This window comes from Homarus americanus, unplaced genomic scaffold, assembly GCF_018991925.1.
Source record: "Homarus americanus isolate GMGI-L3 unplaced genomic scaffold, GMGI_Hamer_2.0 scaffold19318, whole genome shotgun sequence".
NCBI classification, from domain to species: domain Eukaryota; kingdom Metazoa; phylum Arthropoda; class Malacostraca; order Decapoda; family Nephropidae; genus Homarus; species Homarus americanus.
The window spans coordinates 5,421,913-5,447,739 of record NW_024732238.1 but is presented as its reverse complement, the minus strand read 5'-3'; the positions used below and the strand labels follow the sequence as shown (position 1 = coordinate 5,447,739).

Sequence of the window (25,827 nt, the reverse complement as noted above, 5' to 3'; positions counted from 1 at the left end):
AAACCCTCAATTCAACTAACTGAGGCTAATTCATAGATCAGCCATCTCCCCCTCAGGAACTTGACTTAAAAAAGAGGTCTGAGAAGTTACAGTAGCCTGAAGCCTGGAATTCAATTAGTGTTGAGACCTCATAGCATATGCACTACCCATTCTTTGTGTGTCAGTCTCAATTACAGAATGAGAACCAGAATTATCTGCATATCCAGCCATGAGTGACTCCCTCGGGGTAACACCTATTTTTCAGGAGAACCTAAGAGCCAAGCTTCATTCATAGTGCTCATTGGGGCAGGTTTACACACATTAATAACATATGGTGGTGAAGCTGTGATGGCTGATGTTTGTACAGAAAATTTTTATAAATTGATAAAAAGAAATGAAATACATGCAACTTCTTCAGAGCTCATGTCATTAAATAATGTCTAATTTCACCGCCGTTATTACATTCTCTTATCTTTGTTTCTTGATACAAGATATGCTTGGCAAAGCACTTGCAGGTCTATTTACAATCAATTATGTTTGATTTTGGGCAGCTTTAAAAGAGATGATTGCAAGCCTGTGTAAAGAGCTCTAGCTACACCCTCTCATAAGGCTCAACACATAGATCTTTTCACATATAGAAGGTTCTTGTTGGTTTCAGCTCCACTGGAAATAATTCACGTGGGCAGTTTGATTTTTTGTAATCATAGCTTTGTGTTAAAACATGACTATTGAATATTTTTATTATAAAAATTATATTGTGATATCCAAATCTGCAATAAATTACCAGTACTGTACTGTACTGTGATGTTTAAACCATGGAAAAATGTGTATGGAGTATTGTTCTTTTCTTTAAAATTACTTGCAGTTTTTAACTCTTGCTTTGCAGCAACCCTGAAACATGTGGCCAAGACTGTTGCACATGTTGAGCTCTCGGACCACGTTGTCAATGTTGTCTTCACACTTTTTGATGATAACAGTAAGTGCATTCTGCTGTAAGTTTTGTTCATCAAATTAACACAATTACCCTTTACTTCAAACTTGTTGGGGTGGGAGGTAATTTTAAAGAATCTTAACTCCTTTAAGTTATCACCGTGATGACTACATGATAAACAAATTTTGTCTCTCTCTCTCAGAGATACTAATCTGTCAATATGAAGTGAAACAAGCTCAGTGTCATGAAAAAAAAAAGAAAAAAAAAAGAGAGATTTGTTTGTACAAAATATATAAATATAGTGCAGTACTACTGTACAGTAGGCCCTTCAAATTCGCGGGGGATAGGTTCTCAAAATGGCCGCTAATCGCCAAATCCACGAATTATATTTTTGCTTTGTGTACAAAGAAATGTATATTCCTTTTATGTGTTTGCCCTTAGGACAATTATATCTTTTTCCTGTATGGTATATATGTGTGTGTCTACACACACACACACATATATACAATATAGGTATAGGAAATTACTGTCTCTAGAATGAATGGCTCCCTGTCCCAGCCGCGTAAATGCCGGCAACTTTAAAACTACCCACAGACATTCTTGGGTACATCCAGGGTGCCGTCTTCGAATAATAGAGGACCTCAAAATAAAAATCCTTGAATTATCTGGGCGTACTGTACTGTAATTAGATATTTAATCCTTTGAAATAAATAAAAACTGTAAAGATATTTAACCCATTGCTACTAAGGAATAAAGAATGTAAAAACGTTTTGTGTAATAGCAGTATTTTACTGACTTAGGTCAAACCCAAGTATTTGGAAAGGTCTAACCATACAGTATGCACATAAGCTTGAGCATTGTTTGGAAAAGAAGTCAATGTAAGAGACAAGTCCGCAATGCCCTTTGATGGGTTGCTGCTCAAAAAGAGGTGAAACCAAACCCCTCCTTACCTTCTTGTTGTGGCCAAATAATTGCACAAACTTTTGAAGTAAAAGGGTGGAACTGATGGGTTTGGGGGTGATTATGCAGACAGTATAGAAAACTTAGGTAATATCAGGGAACAAATTTTGGAAGAAGTTGAGGGTGATATATACAAAAAAAAAAATAATAAGATTTGTGGAGTTTATCATCTACCAGCATTGTATTGAGTTCTTTTGGATGTTAGACTCACTACTCTTTTGATCACTTTCACCTTTACTTCATTAGCAACAGAGGGTAGGGTTGATATACATCAGTTCAATATAATGCCTGTATTTAATAATTTACACTTCCAACTCCACCAGTACAAATTTAGTAAAGATTAAATCACTGCACAGATGCAAGGTTTGGTCAAAGTTAGTGGTTCAGGTCCTGCTGTGAAGTTTTCCAGGTAAACCCTGTGACAGGAGTAGGAGGCGAACCAATCTTGTCACTGTCACAGGCACAGGGTATAGTGCCAGTTGCCAGTAGAGGAAGTAGTGAATACTGGAGGTGTATTGACATCTACAGGGAAAAAAAAGGCTGCAACAAGAATTACAAAACATAGAATCTTAATAATGTATGACGTAGAGTTTCCTCAATTTCTAATAGATGGTGGACTTAGAATGATACTCACAAGCAGGCGGAGCACGGTGCACTCACCAGCAAGCATCATTGGTGGAGAGCGAATTTTGATTCCGACAACCCCAGACATTACCTTCCCCGATACCTCCGCGTATGAGTCGTTGTGTAAGGGATTAACTTTTATTTTTTTATTTTTTTTTACGGGGATTAGCCCACCCGGACACAGGTCACTGACCCACAACGGGGCGAAAATGTAATAATAATAATAATAATCATAATAATAATAAATAATAGTCATAATAGTCATAATAATTCATAATAAATAAAGTTTATGATAAAACAAACAAAAGTAAAATAATAAAATAATGATGATAATAATACAGTAACTGTAATAATAATTTTAATAATAAAGAACTATAAATACAAAAATTAAAACAAGATCAAAAGTGAGAAACGATATACACCCCTGTACGTATGTTGCGTTGTCAATGGTAAGAGAAACAATTGAGACCCTGCAATTGTGTGTAAATGAAGCAGAAAGTCAGATCAGCAACCTGGGACTTGGTCACAATTTTCGTGATGCCATATGGCAGTAGGGTCTACCATTAGACAACACATTATGCTTCCAATATCTTCCCAGGCAATCAATTACAAGCAATTAAACAGTTGAGCATATACTAATTAGATATATATTACCATCGAATACAGTAAGTTGCAAATAAAGTAGTTGAAAACCTATTATAAATTTAAGTACAGTATACATTACAGTGATGTACATTTTATAATGAATAATCAACTTTACAACACTGTACTGGCAGTTCCCTGACAAGCAGCATTTCAGAAACATATGGACAGGAATGGGATTATTCGATTAAAATATGTAACTGTGTAATAAGCCCCTCAGTCTTCACCCCCCTTGGTCTTTCTCTCTCATACCAACCAGCCTCATGACCTTGTTATTTACCCTTACAGATGATGGTCAACTCAGTAATCGGGAGTTTGTTGCAGTGATGAAAAACAGATTGCAGCGTGGCTTAGAGAAACCCAAAGATACAGGATTTGTGAAGCTTATTGTTTCTATGTTTAAGTGTGCAGGAGAGACAAAGCCAGTTCTCTTGGATATATGAGGAAAGGTTCGTGTGCGGGATGCAGACTTACAAGAAGAGTGGAAGAGACATTGTGAAGGGTGTAACTGCCGAGGTCAGGGAAACAACTTAGAAGAACATGATCATGATGATAAAAAAGAGTGAAGTATTATCATGTAACAATGTGAAGAACTATGAGATAAAAAAAATCTACACCTGTGTTTGATGGTGAAATGTTAATGCTGTATAAAGATGTGGTGGCCAGTAGAGAATGAGACTTTAAAGTACAATGTGGAAGGAATACTATAATATTAAGATTTTCAGATTCAAGATAAAGGAAAATGAGCAGATATATGTTACAGGGGTTCTATGGATATGAATACAAACGAGAATTAATGTAAAAAAAGAAAATAAAGATTGATGAATATTTTTTTAATTAGTTTTGCCTGTTTGGGGCTTTAGAGAGAGTGAATGCATTTTTTTTAATTAATGTTAATATCAAACTAAAGATATACAGAACAAATTAGGCTTGTGAAGCAAGGAGTAAATTTATATGAACATTTGAAGTGTGAGTCAGATTGATTAATAACCTTAGAAACAAATGTTATATGATAGTTTTTTCCATTCCCCATAGCACTCAATATCCCTCTAGGCAATAAACTTATACAGTATCTGTAAACCAAACAGTACTAGGTGCTGATAATGATTATAAAGAGATAGATCTGCATTATCCTTACATATTTCATGTGCAAGTTTTATGAGTTTACAAAAGAGCTGCACACCCAATTTTTGTCTTGGGCAGAATCACAGCAGACTAAACACTTGCCATATACTCTTAAATGGAAAAAAGTGTCTTTCATGATCTATTTCATATTTTCTTCATTATTTCTGTGTCTCACCTCTATATCTTCTTATCAACTTCTTCTCTACCCTCCTGCATATATGACAAGGTAGCATGTGTACCTCTTACATATTGTATTATAGTGCAAGTAGCTAAAATGGAGACTTCTTTAACAGAGGTACTGTACTGAGAATTAGTAGTGTGTCTTTGGTGCTTGAAAGTGTAGGATTGGTTAGTTGGTGGTGAAAATATTTGGAAAAATCCTTGTGCATGACCAACTTTCTTTTGCAGAAAAAAATGCATGTACATACAGTAATACCCAAATGAACACTATTACATTATGCTACGAATGTAGAAAGTACAATAAATAGATAAAAAATCAACACTACAGATTGAAAATAGTGCAATAGAGCATGATAATGTAACTACATACATGCAAAGCTTTCAATATCTAGTGTATAACGAGTGCTAGTAATACCATCAGTAGACCTTGTTTGTTGCTGGTGTTAGCTTTCTGATGTAACACTAACTTTGAGTACAGTATTAGGATAACTACAGTACCATGTTTCATATAATTATCAGAAGTTTTTCATTAGATATGGTAGTCTTGTTTGAAAAAATTTAAGCTTCATATGGACATATGCAAATGTTAGTAAATTTATAAAACACAGTTATATCCATTTTCAAGTTATTTTGTATTTTGTTTAAAATATTTACTTGTTATGAGTAAGTAGGAGGAGTATTCATTTTGTGAAAAGAATTGTCTGTTATAACCACATAATTGAGAAAGTGTGTGCTGAACTTTGTACAAATGTGTGATGCCTGCTAATGTTCAGAAAGTAATTAGAAATTGTTACATAAAATATTCTAGTCAAAACCATTTTTTTATATCTGCCAAACTTGTTAGGAAATACAGTGCTAAGTCGTAGGATGTCTGTTTGCTGTTATTAAAGTTATAGATTTACAGTTGAGAATGTGGTCGTCTTTGATAAAATTGGGAGAGTATATGAATATGAGTACAGTACTAACTGATGTATGAATATGCAGGACACAGTAGTTTATCTGATTAACTTCTCAGAATACCCATTTACTTCTCCAATTAATCATCATGTACTATACAGTAGCTGATAATGATTATAAAGAGATTGATCTGTGGCGGATGGCTATTTTTCTGACTTCATTGTCATGAAAGATTATTGGGTTATTCTTATGGGTTATTCTTCCCACATAAAAAGTTGTTGAAAAAATAATGAAATGAAAGAAGACCAACCAAGATAGTGTCCATCTTCTGTAGTGTAAGTACAGTATTTATAAACTGTCACCCATTTTTTCTAGTTAACATTAATGGCTTGAAAGACTTGAGAACAGATTGAAAGAGTAGTTAGGTGTTTCTCAAAGACTGACTATTGACAATGGTCCAGTTAAGGCATGTCATTTTATGAACATAAATTTTATATTGGCAGTTAATAGAATTATACATACATATACGATACACAGTATACTTTCTGCAGAATAATTTATATTATTGTTTGCACTACTGTATATGGAAGTTGAATTGAATTGAATTGAAACAGTTTATTTAGAGTCCACATGTTTTAAGGACTGACGAGATATATTATTGTTTATATTATTTCCGTAGTCTGAAGCATTCTTAAGGGTGAGAATTGGTTAACCTTACTATGTTATGACTGAGTAACATCAAATTTAGCAGACACTTGAAACCTCATACAGTAGAATACCTATTAGGAAGATGGTAACAAGCATGCTGTTCATACATCAATCCACATGTAATAGTTTCCCATTAAGTTTTATTCCAAAATTATTAGTATTTTTATTTCACTCTGGCAAGCCTTTTCCCAGTATGATGCAGGATGGCTGATATTAAGAGCAAAACACTTAACCTTTATTCTCTGTTAATTATAAAGTAGGAGTCCAGTAGTGCAGTGTGTCATGTGCCTGTGTGTCAGCCATTGGACTGTGCTCTCCTAACTAAATGGGGTGGATAGTGTGTGCTAGACCTTATAATGAAGAGTTTAGTATACAGTACTGTACTATAAAAACAAAAATAAAAATCCTGATATCTATTAATAATCAAATTGTGTTTATTGAGACTTATTCAAGAATGAACCAGTCAATATTTGTACTGCAGAATGGACATGACAATATGTAGTACTTATGTATCAGATGTTCACAAATGAAATGTATTAAGAGTATGATGAGTATTTATTCATGATTAAGATAATCAGTGGACTGTCGTATCGGTAAAACTGGCAAATGTGTAAATGGATACAGTATCTAATGTTTTAAGTACTTCACAGTACAGGTATATTAAAGTGAGTAAATGTTAGTGAATTGTTGATATTTTTTTTAGTCCTATGCTCTCTCTTCCCACAATTTTCCCCTACTTCTCCTCTGCCATAAGGGTTTTGTATCCTTTGATCCACCCCACACAAGCATAGGAGATAAATAAAGATGTGGTTGTCATCCTTTGAGTTAAAATTAATTATCAAATTTTTGAACTACTAGTACAGTAGTTGCATTTTGTTTTTTATCAAGGAAAAGTATTGAAGAAACTTGCAGAGCACTGTACTTAGGTATACTTTATATGTTTTTTATGGTTTTCACACCATTTGAGTTATTGAAACTTGTTAAAGAATGTTTCAAATACAGTAGTTGGAAAAATAAGTACCTTGAGAACCGTAGCATGTAAGGCAGTCGTAAACTATACAGCACTTACTTTGTCAGAATTAATTTAATTTTATCATAAACTGTATTCAATGGAAATTTCTACCTCTACATTTTACTGTTTTTCAAATACCTGCACTGTATTTGATGCTACTTTAATTTCCTGCCCTTGTTTTGTACAGTATCCCTGTACTGAACATTATATTTCTGTGATTGTAATTGTGACGGACTGCAGCTTGTTCTAAAGAAATCTACTTTGTCCTTAACATACGTATGTATGTGGAAAAGCATTATTATTATAAATTTAAAGGTTCATGTTAATATAAGTTAAAGTTTTAAGCATGAACAACATCTAGTCCAAAAACTAGTCTTGCTTTTTAGTCTCAAGTTTTGCAGAACATAGTACAGTAATATGTTTAGTCAATGCATATGAAACTAAATTCACTCTTGACTGTTTGTAATTTAAGATGGTACTGCTTCCCATCCTAACCTAAAATTCCTTGACTAGTCAATGAACATATTTTAATACTGTAGCAAAATATTTATCATTGCTTAAATAATCACAGCTGGTTCACAAACTTTATTGGGTTGTCTTCAGTTCTGTTAGTACCTTTATTCTTTACACAGTTTACTGGTTGAAATGAAGTGTAGCAAAAGTAGTTGCTTTAAATTAATGTCAAAACAAAGTCGAAATGCAGAGCAGAGTTTTTATTTTTATACAGTAACTCTTAAATTTGGTTTCTTAATTTTACAATGTTTAAAGAAGTGTCTATCATAGGTTGTGTATGAATCACCTTGTATTATTTTAGGATTGTCATAGTGAATTTAGATATCAATTTGGATGAGCTCTATGGAACAACGATACTCATCATGAACATCATTACCATTTTAAGGTCATTCTCTGTGCTTTTGTGGCCAATTGATTGCCAGGTACCTGATGGCATGGTGTCCGAGGGGATCCGACTAATTACCCAAATGTAGCCGCAATGAAGTCAAATAATGGTCCTACATGAATAAAACGGACTGCCAATCACTTCTCAACTAGTATTTGGTGTCACAAAGTCAAAAAAAATTAGAAAACTTAATTTAATCTGAGTTAATAGATCGCGTGCATGTACCGAGGGAGCGAGTAATTACCCAAATGTAGCCGCAATGAAGTCAAATGATGGTCCTACATGAATAAATCGGACTGCCAATCACTTCTCAACTAGTATTTGGTGTCACGAAGTCACAAAAAATTGGTAAACTTAATTTAATCTGAGTTAATAGATCGAGTGCATGTACCTAACCTAACCTAACGTCGACTAGTATTTGGTGTCACGAAGTCACAAAAAATTGGTAAACTTAATTTAATCTGAGTTAATAGAGCGAGTGCATGTACCTAACCTAACACAACTCAGATTAAATTAAATTTACCAATTTTTTGTGACTTCGTGACACCAAATAATAATCGAGAAGTGATTCACAGCCCGATTTACGCTTGTAGGACCATCATTTGACTTCATTGCGACTACATTTGGGTTCATTTGGGTAATTACTCGCTCCCTCGATACAAGCACGCGATCTATTAACTCAGTTTAAATTAAGTTTTCCAATTTTTTGTGACTTTGTGACATCAAATACTAGTCGAGAAGTGGTTAGCAGTCCGATTTATTCATGTAGGACCATTATTTGACTTCATTGCGGCTACATTTGGGTAATTAGTCGGACTGTGTCCCAGGTACCATCATCAATTTTTGCATTTGGATTCCTGCTAAGTTAGTATGATAGGTTCACCATGAATAAAGCCACATTATTATGTGTTTTCAACATCATGTTAACTTAGTTCTATTTATTGTTTTGATTATTTTTTATCTGAATTATGATATGAACTTGGTATGAATAATCCATCATGTTCTGAATATGTTGTAGCCTTGAGCAACATAAGCTTATACAAGATACAACATACAGTATTGTATACCACAAATAATATATCAAGTGAAGATGATGCCCTTTTCCTATTTATGTGAGATTATGATTAAAAATTATCTTCAGCAAACAATGCAGTATAGTATTAGCCTTTGAATGATTTGCTATGTAACTAGCAAATTTATAATCGGTGAAGGGATTGTTATATGATTTTCCTGTTTAATTTGGGTATTGCTACTGTTTACTCGATAAGTTTATTGTGAGGAGTTGGATACCTAGAAAGTGAATACAGTAGTAATATTTATTACCATGTGTGACTTAAGAACTCTGTATTAAAGTTTGAAAATGTCAGACATTGTTTTCTGCATACAGTATATGTAATGAGCATGTTATTATTGCTAGATATATGTACAGTATATTAACATGTACATATAGTTTTTAGGAATGTTTATTGTGATTTGCTTAAACATTGAGTTGTAATAGAACGATTGTTAATAAATCATATAAAAGTTTTAGCTTTTATAATCCATGACGGTTTCAAATTTAATTCCTTATGAGAAGCTCAAAGTATTATCTGATATACAAGTAAGTATTTTATTCAACGTTAAATGCAAGTTGTTCATTTGCTTGTACAGTACAAGAGAAGAAAGATATTTGAAAAAAGATGGTCATATAATATTGACCTTAATATCCTAATGAACATCCAAAGTAGAAGTGGCCATGCTGTGGGAAAAAGGCCTGTGTAGGATCCCCAATTTACTGTTTGTTGGTAGTTTTCTCTCGGGCTACTTTGAAGCCCAGTGTACTGTTCTCGATTTCGCAGCTTGAGCTGAGAGTAATATTAGGATAACGGAATGGGAATTAAGTTATACTGTAAAGATTTATACATTTGATTAGCGTTACCATAAACAAGTAATTTTGTGATATTTAGTCCATCCCATCCAGTTAATATATACACATTATTAATAATGATAATTGTAAACTTACAAAAAGGTGAGTACTCATTTAAAGTCATTTAAAGTTAATAGACTGAATCAATATCATCACCTTTGAAGTACACGTAATTTATATCGTACCAAAAGTATGAAAACCACGAAAGAATAGCAAGAATGCATATAGATACGAAAAAATATCATTAGACAAAGTCCTCTCTCTACCATTCCAGGCACAACAAAGGTATCTTTCTGAACAAAATATGCCGGCTTTCCTGATGAATATGTCACTAGAAACATTTCACTCAACACACTAACCAGTTATTAACACTCCTGACCAACAGGTGATTCCCTTCAACCAGATCCCATTGAGTTAGAACTGGGGTCAGAGCCATAGCACAAGGAAATCATCTTTATACATGGCGTCATAGGAGTGGGAATGGAGAGTCCATGAGATAACCAGCTATTTCGGGGGCTGACTTCAGCTCTATGCAAGTACCATGTAATAATTCGATTGTTTAGCCTTACTGACATATGGTGCAAATATATGAACTCCGAGGGCCAATATTTTTTAATTTTCTTTTAATTTCAAAGTACTAAACTCTACTGAAGAGCGAGAACCCTGCTCCGCCATTTTGATTCGTGTGGCCGGGGCCCGAGAGGCGACGGCGGCGTCAAGTGACCCACGCCAGTCACCCGCGCGACAGAACACGTGGCAACACCGCTTTCACTATCACCGAAAACGGGAAGATATTTATCATGTTAAAAGTTTTAAACTATCTATATACATTATCATCATCGGTATATTACAACCTATTTGAATAAATCTTATATTATGGATGCTTTTTCACTGGGTTTTCATGGTAGAACTTGAAAAAACATGTTGAGAATGAATATGTTTTTAAGCAGTGGTGTTTCTCTCGTCATGTATCTAACTAGTCCCTTTTATATTTTTCGGGAAATTTTAATAATATCGCAGGTAGTGAATTTATTTTTTTGAAAAATTAAAAGACCTGAAAGATATTTGATTATATTCGGGAGGCGTTTCTTTAATAAGTGATATATCGTGTTCACCTGCTGGCTGTGAGAAGCTGCACTCTACAAGGAACCATGGCACAGATCAGCCGGGAAACTCTGAAGAAGAAAATATCTGGTAAGGTTTTTGTGGATTTTAGGTTTTTTTTGCGGTTTCTGCTTTACACAAATATGGTTAAGTGTATCCTCTAACAATAAGGCAAAATGTGATACTGTGTTATGTGCGAATTAGACGTGAAAGACCCGTGTTAGTGTTGAGGAGGGAGTGTACTAGAGTCATGCAGTGCGGTGGTGCCGATGTTCACCTTGGGAGGATGTTTACCGAGGCGGTGGTGCCGCGTGTGTGGGCGCGGCGCTGCCAGGTCGTGATGCTCCGCCGCGGACCCAAGCGGCCAGCCAGCGTCACTACCACTCTCTTGCCAGCTACCCTCTACAGCTTTGTGAGTACTTCCTTTTGATCCATTTATTTTTCGGGTATTATGCGGTGTTTAAACTGCATTTTCTGCTAAATTGATTGTGCAAGTGTATACGCGTATATTTCTGGGCTTATTTCAGTCGTAATATATTTACTTTCGTTATAATATCGTGTAATAAAGTGGTCCTTTATTTCTGTCAGTTGGACCTTGCAGCGTCGTACTGAAAGCCGAGACCGGCATTTTGAGCCTGCTTCCCCTGTGTAGTTGCGCGTGGGTTACAAAGAAATTGAATTTTCTACCGTTTCATATCTATTATTTATGAAAATAATAACCTACAGTTGTAATATATGCCTTGGAGATACAGTTTATTGATAATTTACGGAGGACATAGAGAGTGGACTTCGTTGAAAAGTCAAGAGACTAGACGCGATGGCGGGCTTGGCGTCGCTTGGCCACGGCCTCATAATAACCACCAGTCATCTTTGGCTAATTATTCAGCCTGTGTGTTAGATATAAATTATAACAGGATGTCAGGTGTTTGGTGAGATGTAACTGGCTAATATTTTTTGAGTTTGGTAATTTAGCTAGTGATAATTATGAGTGAAAAGAGGGTAAATAGATGGCCTGGTGGGATGCGACCTTTTACCGCAAACTTGCCTGATGGTTGGCAGCACGGGTCTACAACGATCATATTTGCAACTGCTCGAAACTTTTTGAAATCTTGCCCAATATGCTTCTTATTTACGAATGATTTTACTTTCTTTAGGTTTATTTTTATTTATATTTGACAACATTTTATGGAGAATTAGGTTTCATTTGCGAATGGACATTGAATTTTTGCTGTACAAGGCTGAATTTTTGGTGTGCAAGGCATTCTTTGAATTGTACCGGACTCTAAAAATTTAACTCTCTTCAAATAATACCAACGGTTTTTCCTGTACCAAGGTATGTTTTGGCTCTCCACTGATTTCAAAATAAACTATTAGCGGTGTGTATAATACATAGCCACATTAACCTATTATTATGATTTCTTGTGTTTTAGGAAGCTTCTAGATAAGTGCTGTTAAATTGGTAAATATTATTGAATCAATTATTTTATTTGAAAAAGCTGATAAGATTTTTAAAACTAATTCAGAGTGCAAATAAAGACCAATTGGTTAAGGCTTAGGGGATGGTCTTCACATAATGTCTTGGTGTATTTTTTGGAATATTGGTATAATTTGAAGGACATGAAGAAAAGAGTAGGATCAGTCTATGGATCGTGTGACCACGTGTGTTGGGTAAATAAAAGAGGCTTAAGAGCTTAATCATTTATTGTTATCCCAAACCATATACCGGTACTAGGGGGGGTTTTAAAATTTTTATTTAGCCCAACTTCCTGTTTAGACGAAGGCTGTTGATAATTGTGCTGGAAGCCGTGGACCCAGAACTATGCTACTGGGGTAATAAGGTTTTAGCTTGGATTTGGTTGGTAGCCTCCAGCATGATTGTAAACAAACAAGTATCAGTGTGAGTATTTAATTTAGTTTTTAAACACTGAGGCTTGCACACATGGCAATAATTGGTCTTCTAGAATTTTTTGGTAAAATAAAATATATTTCTTACGATGGAATTCAATATCTGGTGAGGGGGTGTCCCCCTCAATGCTGGTAGGTAAATGACAAAATTATGATTTCAGCAGGAGTGAACCACTGAAATATGATAAACATAAAGCACCTAGGTGTGCTCTCGGTGAAACTTTAATTTCGGTCATCCCTGTATTTAGATATCCAAACCTACCTAACCTAGCCACAGAACTTAGGGACTATATCTAACCAAACCTAAATTCCTAAGTTTCCACAGATGACTGACACCAAAAGGATACTGCGCTATCTAACTAATTAAATTAATTCATGTTTTATTTTTGGTACTCCGCAATATTTTCATCTGCATGAAAGCAATTATTTTACATTGGATATGGGTAGGGCAGCTGTATTGATGGGGTGCTGGACAAATCGTACCCAGGTAAATGATAACTCGTACCCAATTTACGAGACTTTGTATATGTATGTATATATATGTATGTATATATATATATATATATATATATATATATATATATATATATATATATATATATATATATATATATATATATATATATATATATATATATATATTGCAGCGTATAAGTTTGAATTAGACCTGGTCTTGTTTCTGCGTGGTCGTGACTTTTTAAACAAACATATCCAGATTATCATTAACGTACAATAACGTAACTAATTGTGGTATTATTTTACTTTCGGACATAGCGCCCCTGAAAGTTATAAACTACTGAAACATTTAGATCTCGCTATTCTGAGCATTTTGAAACCCATATATACATGATGGTAATGGATAATAGCTACACAATTGAATTTAATTGATTTTAAGTAGTTTTCAGTCTTTGAGATGTTATCAGCGCATCACGCGTGCACAATGTTGACTGACGTCATCCAGTCGTGAACAATGGGGTATCGTTATCACATTTTTTTTTTCGACCAATCACATTTGATTTTTTCAAGGGAAGCAGCCTGGGTACGATTTTAATTTCATTGACCAGTCTCACAATGGCCATGGTGGAAGTTGGTTGTCGCTTGTACTCCTACGATTATTTTAAGTTTATTGCGGAGTTTTACGAGAAAGACGATTATTCTATCTAATTCTTATGTATCCCTGGTCCTTCCACTTCTAAAGTATTGTACTTTCGGACATGGTGCGCCCCAAACTGTTGAAACATTTAGGTTAGTTTAACCGCTATGGGTCAGGCCTATTGGGGGTCCGTCTAGGAGTTAGGCTAGATGACTTGTTTTCGTTTTCTCTCCCACCCCAAAAAAACCAATTTCCCAAGCTTTCCCCATTATCATTGTGGGGGGCAAAAACGAGCAATTTTCGCCAAAAATGAAGGTCGTATTCGTTTAAAACACCAAAATACACTGAAAAAACATGTTGATTAACCCCTAGGGACTTGTGTCCTAAATTAAAAATTTACCCTTATTGTATATGGGTTGGCCAATATTCTCACTCTTCTTTCTTTTATATCTTTATTACTACTGTATTTCATTCTTGACGTTGACATGTCAGAAGTTCGTTATACCGGAATAAGTGCCAGCGAGGAGCCCCGAATTATATACTGTACACTAACTTGTATTAGCCCCTGTCTCGTGGGAATAACAATTATATAAATTTGGGTTAATACATTTAGTTTATATAATCCAGTCACCCCACTGTGTAGGGTTAGCCCGGCCTCTCCTTCAGAGCCCCTCACAGGCACCAGTCCACACTTGAAGCTCACGAGAATCAGACGGGTGATCTGACTCGGTCAAGCTGAGCCCCCGTCCGTTACTAACACTCACAGCTTACAGTGTTAATTACGGTGCATCTACTAATACTGTAGACTGTGATCAATATAGTTTAACCAATAAATGGAGAAAAGACTGTTTTGGGTTTGTAACTTAACCCCTCAACTTATTTATATATAAGCCAAGTTAAGGAAACTACCCAAAGCTTATATAGACTGATTTGTTTATAAAACGCTGAGGCTGGAAAATAAATCTGTGTTTATGCATGACTAGACGGATACACCCCATTTCGTCACCAACCCGGTTCGTCGCCAAAAACCCATTGTCACCAATATCAAACCTGTTTGGCTACCACCAACAGTCGCTGATATTAGTGACAAATTGTGAGTTATTATTTTACATGAATAGAAATTACACCTGTATACAGACGACTCAAGAATTATTATTATTATTCATGAATATTAATCATTTAATAAAGAAAATTATTCAAACATTGGTAAATAAACAGAATACAACAAATGAAGGTGATTTGGCACCAGCGCATAAACCACCGACCAGCAAAGAACAATCTTGCTCTATACCTTCTTGTCCCTCTTCTTCACAGAAGCCTCAATGGTTGATTTGCAATTACAACTAGTTGCTGGGTACAAGCTAAACTCATGCACAAGAAAAGCAGATCATGACAAACAAGTCCATCTCTGGAAGCTGTGGGATGAATATGGAAAAAAAAAAAATATCGCCACTTCTAATTTCCTATCTAATTGTCAGTGTCTTCTTCCAAGCTTGCATGAGTAATAACAATGTTTTGTTTAATTTATTTTTTAAATTTGTAGTCTTTCACATATATTAAGTGAGATGATTGCAGGCGACTTAAATTAATTTTTTTCGTTTTAGTCTTTAATAAATTGTTTAAGTGAGATGCTTGCATGGGTATGTAATAAAATTTTTATTTATTTTCGTCTTTAATAATTTGTCTTGGTGAGATGCTTGCATGATCCAATGTATTGTTATGCTGAGGCATAATTTTGTAAACTAGGCATTTTGGTAATTTTCTATCCCAATCAACAGTTATTTGGCCAAATTTTGTTTAATTTTCGTGTATATGTTAATGTATTATGTAAGAATTTTCTGGAATGTATTGCCCTTGAAATGGTGTTGGGAATGAACGCAGTGAAGAAATGGGTAAAAACAGTGGTGACGAAATGGGCACACCCCGTCTAGACGCCTCCATGTCTATATTTATGACTATTTTAAATGTTTTCTTTGCCCAGTTTATAAATTGGAACTGCCAACTCTATTAGCCTGAAATCTGTAAATTGCAATAAAGTTATTCTAAACCACACAGTGTGAAATATGTACCTGTGGTGCAATGTTTGTGTGACGGTACAGCTTACTTATGTAAGGGATGCAACCATTTTAAAGCGCTGCATTATATTTCACTGCACTTTTCCTAAAACATTTACATAATCTGTTTGTAATCATAGATGAAGCTAAAATGCATGGTATACAGTATATACTAATAAGTATGGATTATCTCTTGAATTGGGTGCAAGTAATCTTGGGTACGAGTTGTCCCTAACCCTATTGATGGACTGTATTGTTGTGGTTAGGTTAGTCAGAAAGAAGGCCATCTTCGTAACTGTCATTGTATAGTCTGCCGACGCATGTACATTAGGCTGCAGTATCTATATCATGCGTGATAATTTCAATACAAATTTGGAATTGTGGTAAACCATTACTGAGCATGTGAACCTGAAAGATATCCCTACTTATAGTTATACAGTATGGTTATTTTGAGTTACGTTAGAATGTGGATTAATAGGAAAATTTATTACGTGTACTTGACCAATGAAATACAAAATGGGTACGAACAGCACACTGCGGAACATAACGTAAACCACATGCAGATACTGTAGTAGTGTTGTACAGTAAGATCTTGTATTTCTTGAGTAATATAGACTGGGAAAATTACGCCAAATGCAAATGCATAAACTAATGGGAAAAATAACAATATAGACTGGCCACTCTACATCAACCTCTGATTTTCCCATTTATAACCTCCAGATGATAAAAATTATGCCTTTATTGACTTGATTGTGCTTTCCGGAAACTAGTTTTTAGGCCTTCCTCAAGTAATTTAATCACACGCTGCTTAGCCTGCATCGAGTACTTGACAAACTTAACTCCCTTATGATAGTCCCGCTTCTCCTTTTCTTTATTTGGCCGCTTAGGTGGGTCTGTCCCACCCCCAGTAGAGGTAGAGGACATTATCTTGACTCAACAGGTGGTAGCACCACCCAAAAAAGCACATAACAGCCCGGGCGGTCGCTAGGATGGCGCGGGCTACAACGACATAGTTGCATTCTTGTAAACTTCTTTTACGTTCACACACCGGCAATTCTATCACCAGAACGCTTCTTGGGAATATTCTTCTCACCTTGTCTTTCCGTATTCATCGCTAACAACAAAATTAGTGAAAATCGTGGAGTAATTGACAGAAACAGCGCGATTCAACTGATCACGTGATGAAAACAGAGCGCTGATATCCGTTGCTGATGAAACAGGCAGTGTATGCAAATGGCGACTGTGTTTAACTTTCATTTGATAATAGTTATTTTTTTAACTTGTTTGTTGGTACTGTATTACTGTATTTTTATTTATTCCTCACATTTCCAGGTACAGTACTGTATATATATTTAAAGAAAACTATGGCTACAGGAGGAAAATAAATTTTTTTTTTAAATACTTCCAGCTATAAAATATGGTAGTATTTTTTATTTATTTTTTTATTTATTTTTTGTGCATTTCGTACATTCGCCGGAAGGTACGGACATTTTTTTTTCAGACATGTGGTCCTGCCCCTTTAGTCCGGATCTTTGAGGGTTCACTTTCAAAGTTCTGGAAGGGCGAATTTCCATATTGCAGGGGTTGCCAGTACTAAGTAAATCCTCGAATTATGATGATAGTGTGTCCTCCAATATTGCGGTGTAACGCGACTTGTTGGATTGTGAACCATTAGTACCATTAAAAAACTGTACCTGTATAGCAATAATGACATGCATTCCCTAGTGTGATCTTTTCTCATCTGCGGTATTGTGTAGCTCTTTACCCCCTTTCCCCCTAAACACAGTAAAATGAACGTAAAATAAAAACTATTCTATACTTTAATTGATTATTATTAATGCAAATTATACAGTACAATGTAATTCACTATGTACTAGTGATAAAGATCTCATCTGTGGGTAGAGTAACAGAGTATGAGTGAGTACATAAACGTTGTCACTTCCCTTAAGAATTATTACTGGTACTGTACTAAATGTCATAAGATTGAATCGACATTTATGTATGTAAAATGAACAATACAATTCACTGGTAATACATAGTCAATTAAAACACACGAGATGTGATGCCATTGTTGTCAGTATGCACACATGCAAACATAGCTCATTTGTTTACTAGTACGTACTTAAGAATATGAAAGCAAAACTTATTATTGTTTATTACTGTACATGTACAGTATGATTTAATTAATGTTCATGAATGTAAAACGAAAATTCTACTCGCCAATGGTGATAAACCTGAACATATTAGGACAGCCAATGTTGTTTTCCCGAGTTTTTGCTCGGCAGACGGCAAAGTGCCTAAATAAGCAGGTTCTTTCTCTTAGCCTTTGAACCAGCACTACATCACTTGCTCTCTTGTTTATGTTGAATAGGGGCACAAAAATGCCATAAAATAGCTGAATTTTTTTTATCTTGATCTGGTTAAGACACGTGGAAATGAAAGGCGCGACAAGCAGTGGCTGTTAGTGTCATCAGCTCAGGAAGGTCTTGTGTGCAATTTTTTATTTGTACAATACTGTACAGTACATTAATTATGTGATGTCACCTTATTTAATTTTTCTATTTTCGTTGTAAATACAAATAGAATAACAATTTGAATTGTAATTCAAGACTTTCCTGTACTTGACATCATTTAGTGGCTGGTATCACTTGTTTTGAAAAACAAAGCAAAAAAACAATAGAATAAAAAGTACAGTAGTTTCAAGTTTATCGTAATTTACTTGTGCAACATAACAAAACTAAACAATAAATGTAATAGTACCTGGTGGACATGTTTTGTGGAAAAGAAAAAAATGATTAATGCCTCATTGATAAATGTCAGTGGTAACTATTTCTAAGTATGTTTGTGTGCGTACAACACACACAGTATTAATATATTTAAATGTATGTGTATATGTTAATGTTTTCAATTTGTCAAATTTCCTTTGCAGCAATCCTTAGAGGAGCAGATCTTGAAACACTCTCGGCAAAGAAAGTTCGGCAACAGCTTGAGAAACAATTGGGAGTTGACCTATCAGATCGTAAAAAGGAAATAGACGCTATCATCATGGCCGATGTTGAGGATCAAGTGAACTCACACTCAGATGAAGAGGTGTCTGAGGAGGAGGTGCCCAAGGGCAAGGAGGACTCTGAGTCAGAGCCCGAATCTGAGGTAAGAACCTTGGGTTGATTGTTGCTTGGGAAAATATATGGTTTCATTTCAGATTCGACATAGAGGCAGGTAAGATTCATCTGGTACCAGGGTTTTGTCGTCACGAGTTTCAAGAAATCTGCCTTTAGTATTTTTGCTTGTATTGAATGATTCCTCTCAAAAGGGTATTCATGTTCTGTACAAATATATTCCAATTTCATACTATTAGGGTGAACTTTCTCTATTCACATCAGTGGTTAGGTTTAACCAAAATCAACACTGAAAATAGGGATATGGTTTTTCCTGTGTCCTTTCTCATCAAACCTAACCATGCACACCAATGATATATTCCCAAGACATAAATAAAGATAAATGAATTAAATTTCTCAATAGTTTTGAAGTTACAGCCCATGACAGGTTTAGTGGGAATGTGGTGAAACCTACACCTATGGAGTGTAAATGAAACTTTCAAGAGACAATGAAAAGCATTCATATCCTACACGTGCTAATGTTCACAGTGGAAATAACGTGCTGCTAATTATGTGTGCAGTCTGATACTGTAATGTTATCACCCATTACATGTCCAAATGATGTAATGAGCAGGGGCATCGGTGGGTGGTTTGGCGGGTAGGGTGGTGATTGGAGGAAGGAGAACAATATACCAACCTGATTTGAGGTGGTAGCTTAAGGTTGGCTGCTCACTTCCTTCCCTGCAGTGGTCGACAGCTGAGCATCTGTATCACCTGGGTTGAGTGAGCACTTGGAGGAATATTCATTTTGAGAATATGCAGATAAGCACCAGATACTGGGTGCATCTGGTGGAAATGCAGCGGCACAACTGTACAAGGAACATTATCCGAACCATAGAGTGCCATCACGTCCAAACATTTCTTGTTGATCGTCGACTAAGTGAAACTGGTAGCGGTCGAAGACATGGCTCACATTCCAGGTGACAGAGGGCAACCACAAAAATGTGCACATACACAAAGCATTGCTGAGGACAAACCTGAGACAAGTATTTGACGGATCGCCAGGATATGCAACTGGCAGTGGGTACCGTGTGGAGGATCCTACAAAAGCATAACCTTCAACTGTACCACCATCAGACAGTACAAGCTATAACTGGATGTTTCATTTACACCCCATATAGGTTTACATCATATTCCTACCAAACCTGTCACATGCTGTAAAGCCAAAGCTATTGAGAATTGACAGGAATATGCCCCTGAATTATAAAAGGTATTTACGGAGCACTTTTGAGAGTGTGTGTATGTATAATATATATATATATATATATATATATATATATATATATATATATATATATATATATATATATATATATATATATATATATATATATATATATATATATATATATATATATATAATTGTGCTAGATGCAATTTTCACTAGATGCAATTTTCACTAACATTTTGGATTGCTTTATTTAATTTAGTTATTAATTTAGGTGTAAAGGTTTGTAACGTGCCACATACTGTAGGCAGTTTCCTGTATTTTTAATTGACATGCATTTTTGTATTCTTGTTTGTTCATTGTTCACAAGTTATTGTATAAACTACCTTAAAAGTATTACAGTATATAAAATTTATTAATTACAGGGGAAAGGTGGGGATGATGACGATTATGAGCCGGGTTCCAAAAAAGCTGCCAGAAAACCAAAGGCTAGCCCAAAGAAACGCAAAGCCGATGACGATGATGACTCTGATGAAGAATGGGGCAAGAGGAAGAAGGTAGTGGTATGTTTCACCTGCTGATTTCTGTGCATGACATTTACATTAAAAACGTTCGAGTACCAGACTAATTAAGCCCCAGCGACGTTGTTGCTCGGACAATCCAATATTCAGGAGTCCATGCATAAGGCATGGATGGCCTTGTGCAATGTGAGGTAAAGTGGATAGTGTGTATGTGTACAGTATACCTTCTGCAATGAAGTGGATGTTTTCACATAATCCACTTCATTGTCAAAGGTAAATTTAACAGAGTAAAAGGGAATAAGTTCCAATCCTTTGTTATTCTGTATTTTATATTTGCTCAAAATTGAGCAAAAATTGCGATACTGTATAGCACATCATAATATAAACCACATTTTATGTACAAAAATAGCTCCTGCCCTAGAATAATTCTACGGGTGATGCCGAGTTGAGAGTTCAGCCAGCCAACTGACTTGAGACACATGGCTGCTATGCCGTGATGCATCCACATATGTTCAATCTCCCACACAGAATACTGTTCATACTTGTGCTCTTCAGTTTTATTTTTTATAGATTTATATTATATTTTCCTTTATATCCTAAGTCACATTAGAGTACTGAAATGATTTTCCTGCAACTTTCAACATTTTCATAGCATGTTATGTAGTGAAAATTATGCAAGTTTGTATGGGACCCACTTTCAGTGGAGATAAAGTGGATCACACTTCAAATATGCTTTCGGTATACAGTATTTATTCAATTTCAAATTTCTGCATTATCTCAGGAGCAGTGTTAATTGTCAACCATGGCAATAAACTGTAATATCCACACATAGACTGAGTACATGCTGTGATGCTCTATAACAATGATCTGCAAGATATTTTTTAATGCTTTTTTCCGAGAGTCGTGGCAGTACTCAGGTGGTCCGGTACTCTGGGTTTTTATTGTATGGATTTTTAACTTTACTATAAAGTGTGTAAGGATATGGACTTCATATGTAGGGATTACAGAAGTGTTATATGATTTTTAGAATGTTAATTCAAGAAAGTATTCAGATATATGTAATCATTTTATTGCCAATAGTTCATGATTTAGAATCTTAGTACAAGATATAAAGTATTCAGACTTCTTAATGTAATAAAAAAATAATTAAGTAGGCAAACATCAAAAATGAAGTAATATTATTGCCCCCCAAAATTATTTGTAGGCTCCCAAAAAGGGTGGTGGACGCGGTAAGAAATCTGCATTTACCAAGTCTTTCAAATTGTCTCCTGAACTGGCTGATGTTGTGGGCTCAGATGTAATGCCTCGCCATGAAGTTGTTAAGAAACTATGGGCAGTCATTAAGGAAAGGGAGCTGCAAGATCCTAAGAATAAGCAGTTTGCAATCTGTGATGATCAACTATTGAAAGTGATTGGTAAGTTTATTTGTTGGTGGTTTTGTGAAATTTTCTTGTAAGAAACCATATTCTAGATCTGACATTAGCCTGGTCCAGGGACACGTGTGAATTTAGATTAGCATGGTTGTCTCGGAATCCTACTTGTTATTACAAAAGCCAGTGAGGCATCAGGTCAGTCAAGAAAAGATAAGAATGGTTGGGCTAACATGGATGTGAGGCATGACTTCTAAATTCAAATGTAGTAAATGGGACATAGAGAATTGGTGGTATTGATTAGTAACAAAGGAATGTTGAGCAGAAAACATATCGGGATCAGCTTAGGTGGTTAGATATACTGAGGGAGTGGGTAGTAAAATGTTTGTAACTAAAGGTGTATTATTTTGTAATAAAGTAGATCATGAACAATTAGTAAAATATGCTGGTTTCCCTGCATGTGGGGGAAGAAATGGCAGGAGTAATTTTTAAGGAAAATCTTTTCTTTAATGAGGAAGCCTTATGAAAATAGAATAGGAGTAAGGATGTCAAATGGTTGAAACCGAATTTCTAACTTCAAATATATGTTAGTGGAGAAGGGGTAATTTGCTGAATGACTGGGACATGGCATAGATTGAATATTTTGTAACATTAATAACTCCCTGGTGTTCTTTTGGGCCTGAACTATAATGTTGACAAGTGTTGCATACCTGGCAGGACAACTTGAAGCTGGTGATCCTTGCATCAAAATTCAAAATGATCTAATGTAGAGTAATCAGGGGCGGATTAACCCAACAATGGGGCTGAGGTACATATGGGGCCTGTTAAAGCTAACACAAAAATGCTCACATTGTCTAAATGCATAATAAAGTAAAATTTATAGAGACTACTCAATCTTCATATTTGTAGATATCAACAGAACTTTAGAAAGTTTGTTTTATAACATGGAATTTTACTTTCTTAACCAAAAATATAATTATTTTGAATTCTGGAGCAGTTAAGGATATTCATAACCTAATTATTCAAATGGTACTCGGTGTCGTTTTACGTTTCCTTAAATTCTCTTTGTTTCTTCTTGATGAGTGAGCAGAGATCACAGAAGTAACGTTGATATTGTGTAGAACATCAGATTCTGTACACGGCACGGGCAGATGATTCAATTTATCTTACCCCCATTGATGAGCGGAGATAGCCTTGATCCGCTTGAAGGCAGAGAATGATGAGCGCTCTCTAGTGGCGTTCGACCCCATCATTGACAGATAAATTTGCAGTATATAACCTGCATTTTGGGAAATGCTTCGTCCAACTTTTGGATCTTTAAAGCTTTGACATGTGGCTCTCCTGCTGAACTGCAGCTTTAGATGTTGGTGCACTGCAGCACCAGATGGCGTTTGCATCCTACAGTGATTACGGTTGAGTAGGTGTAACTTTACAAGCATGTCGGTGCTTGTGAAACAATATGAGAAATGTAACTCGAATCTATAAAATGGATTTCTCAGTTCAAATAATTGTTGAATTCTTGTTTGACACGGGCCTGGGGCTTCAGCTTCACCAGCCTGTTGGATAATCCGCCCCTGAGAGTTAAGGTATTCCGTATATTTACCGGGCCCAAAACCTCATAATACTGAGCATAGGGACTTTTGTCATACTCAAGGGGATTTAAAACTGAATGAGTTAAGGAGATGTGGGAGTTGTGCAAAGAGGAATCATGTTGAACATAAAGTTGTAGGAAGTTGCTTAAGCTGAAAGAGAAATCATTGTAATTTTAACTTGTTCTGACCATTTTTTTTATGTAGGTGCTAAGTAATTTCTGCATGTGATTTTTCTCCTGTTAGGTTTAAAGAGCAATGTTTTTACAGTATTTCTGACACCTTTAAATTTTCGCCTCTTCCTCCCCCCTCCCAACAGGTGTAAAGCGCTTCCGTACTTTTGGCATGATGAAACATCTGAAGGACCACTTCCTGGAGGCTGCATAAGGAAGCTTCATATACTAGGGACCCTGTCAGTCTCCAATGCCCGGCACACCACGGCAGTTGACTTCCCAAAAGCTGCTGTTCTCACCCATATTCACTACCAACTTTGCTTAGTTGAGAAGCCCCACATATTATTTTTTCTGGAGGTATGATTTGATGAATTATGAGGTCTGCTTATAAATAAATTTAAATGATCAATAGTATCATTATTGTCTAAGAATATAATTTCTGTAGGTGAAATCTCATTAGGGGTTTAGCTAGAAGGACAAGTTTTGTCTTTCTAAGCATTGTTTGGTGTGTGCCTTTTTGTATCCTTTGTCAGCAATGGAATATGCATTAGTTGATGTGCTTGTTTTATTTGTTTGTCTGATAATTCAAATAAGCGTTTGTGTTTATTCATATGACGGAGATTATCCCCTCCCCTTTCCTCTGTCTGATGTGTTCATAAAAAATGGAGAACCACTCCTTTAGCAGACTCACTTCTTCATATATAACATTGTCATTAATCATTACATTTCAGTTTTGGACAGTAGCAATGTAATATAAAATGTTATAATTTTTCTGTGGCTTGGAGTAGATAGGTTCTGCTTTATAGGTTATATTATTTATCAGGTTACTGCATTCCACATGCTCAGAATGTTTTGTGACTTGGGATTTTGTGGAATATGTTAAGGATTTCAGAATTATTTTTGAATTATTTTATGTTTGTGATATAAAATAGCCACAGATAGTTAACAAATTAATATTAAAAATCTGTCACAATGGTACGTCTTTTAATAAAATATTTTGTAAAAAAAATGTATTGCTCCATCCTAAATTCTTGCATTTCACGACTTTTTGTGCATCTTCTGTTTTGCAGGTAACCAATGAGTCAGCTTTGGGTGTCTCAGGTGACTAAGGAGTTTGTCTTGATCACCAGACACCCAAGACTTATGGTCTCAGGAGGTGACCAAGACAGTGGTCTCGGGTGACTGGTGATCAAGGTTATGTCCTGTAGGGTCCTTGATCACCAGACACCCAAGACTATAGTCTTGGGTGTCTGTAATGATGCTTGAAATATTTTAATTAAATTTTTGCAATCCTAATTACTTGCCAACTATGGGTTTCTGAGGTGCAATTTTGGTGGTGTGTTAATCTGGAAGTACCTAATTAGTTCAGACTTGTTAAATTCCAAATCCGAGAGAAAAGTTTATTTGTCAAAGAATTACTAAGGCTTATGACTTAATATTTTTGAGGTTTTAGCCAAAAATTAGATTTCACTGAAAATCACAGTACATAGGTACTCCAGAGCATGCCAAATCCAAATCTATGACCCACCATCTGATTGCAGGGTATTTAGTGGCTGCAATGATGCTTGGAATATTTTAATCACAAAATTTGAATCCTAATTACTTGCCAACTATGGGTTTCTGAGGTGAGATTTAAGTTTTTTTGTGTATTCTGAAAGTACTTAATTAGTTAAACCTGTGTAACCACTTGGACTTAACCAACCTTTGTTTATTCATTCCCAAGTGACCCACTGCCATACTGTATAGCAGCTAATTTATCAAACAGTCTATGCAAAACTTGGCCCGTAAACTCGCGCAAGTTAAAATGTTTATATTGTTGACTATATATAC

At 35.5% G+C, this 25,827-nt stretch overlaps 2 protein-coding genes and 1 long non-coding RNA gene across 15 annotated transcripts in view; 2 read left to right on the top strand and 1 right to left on the bottom strand.

Annotated features, from left to right (window-relative positions):
- LOC121868374 (calcium uptake protein 1 homolog, mitochondrial-like) overlaps window positions 1-6,732 on the top strand; it is a 42,548-nt gene extending 35,816 nt beyond the window's left edge. For all 13 annotated transcript variants that reach the window (XM_042368926.1, XM_042368924.1, XM_042368922.1 and 10 more), the window contains 2 exons: window positions 866-955; window positions 3,425-6,732. In XM_042368926.1, coding sequence (XP_042224860.1) covers window positions 866-955; window positions 3,425-3,579 — 245 coding nt within the window. In that variant the 3' untranslated portion in view covers window positions 3,580-6,732. The remainder of the gene's footprint in view (window positions 1-865; window positions 956-3,424) is intronic.
- LOC121868379 lies at window positions 2,146-10,547 on the bottom strand. Its single transcript, XR_006089387.1, has 2 exons — window positions 10,222-10,547; window positions 2,146-2,392 (listed from the first exon to the last, which is right to left on the bottom strand). It is a non-coding gene; the product is annotated as an uncharacterized LOC121868379 (long non-coding RNA).
- Window positions 10,548-10,942: 395 nt separating this feature from the next.
- On the top strand, window positions 10,943-24,972 carry LOC121868378 (upstream activation factor subunit spp27-like). Its single transcript, XM_042368935.1, has 5 exons — window positions 10,943-11,056; window positions 18,948-19,168; window positions 20,770-20,907; window positions 22,070-22,280; window positions 24,144-24,972. Exons 1-5 carry the CDS (start codon window positions 11,014-11,016, stop codon window positions 24,209-24,211), a joined length of 681 nt encoding a protein of 226 aa, XP_042224869.1. The 5' UTR covers window positions 10,943-11,013; the 3' UTR covers window positions 24,212-24,972.
- The last annotated feature ends 855 nt before the right edge of the window (window positions 24,973-25,827 follow it).

Coding starts and splice junctions, on each gene's coding strand:
- LOC121868378 (XM_042368935.1), top strand. CDS start 11,014: ATGGCACAGATCAGCCGGGAAACTCTGAAGAAGAAAATATCTG. Junction 11,057..18,947: donor TCTGAAGAAGAAAATATCTG/GTAAGGTTTTTG, acceptor TTTCCTTTGCAG/CAATCCTTAGAGGAGCAGAT. Junction 19,169..20,769: donor AGTCAGAGCCCGAATCTGAG/GTAAGAACCTTG, acceptor TATTAATTACAG/GGGAAAGGTGGGGATGATGA.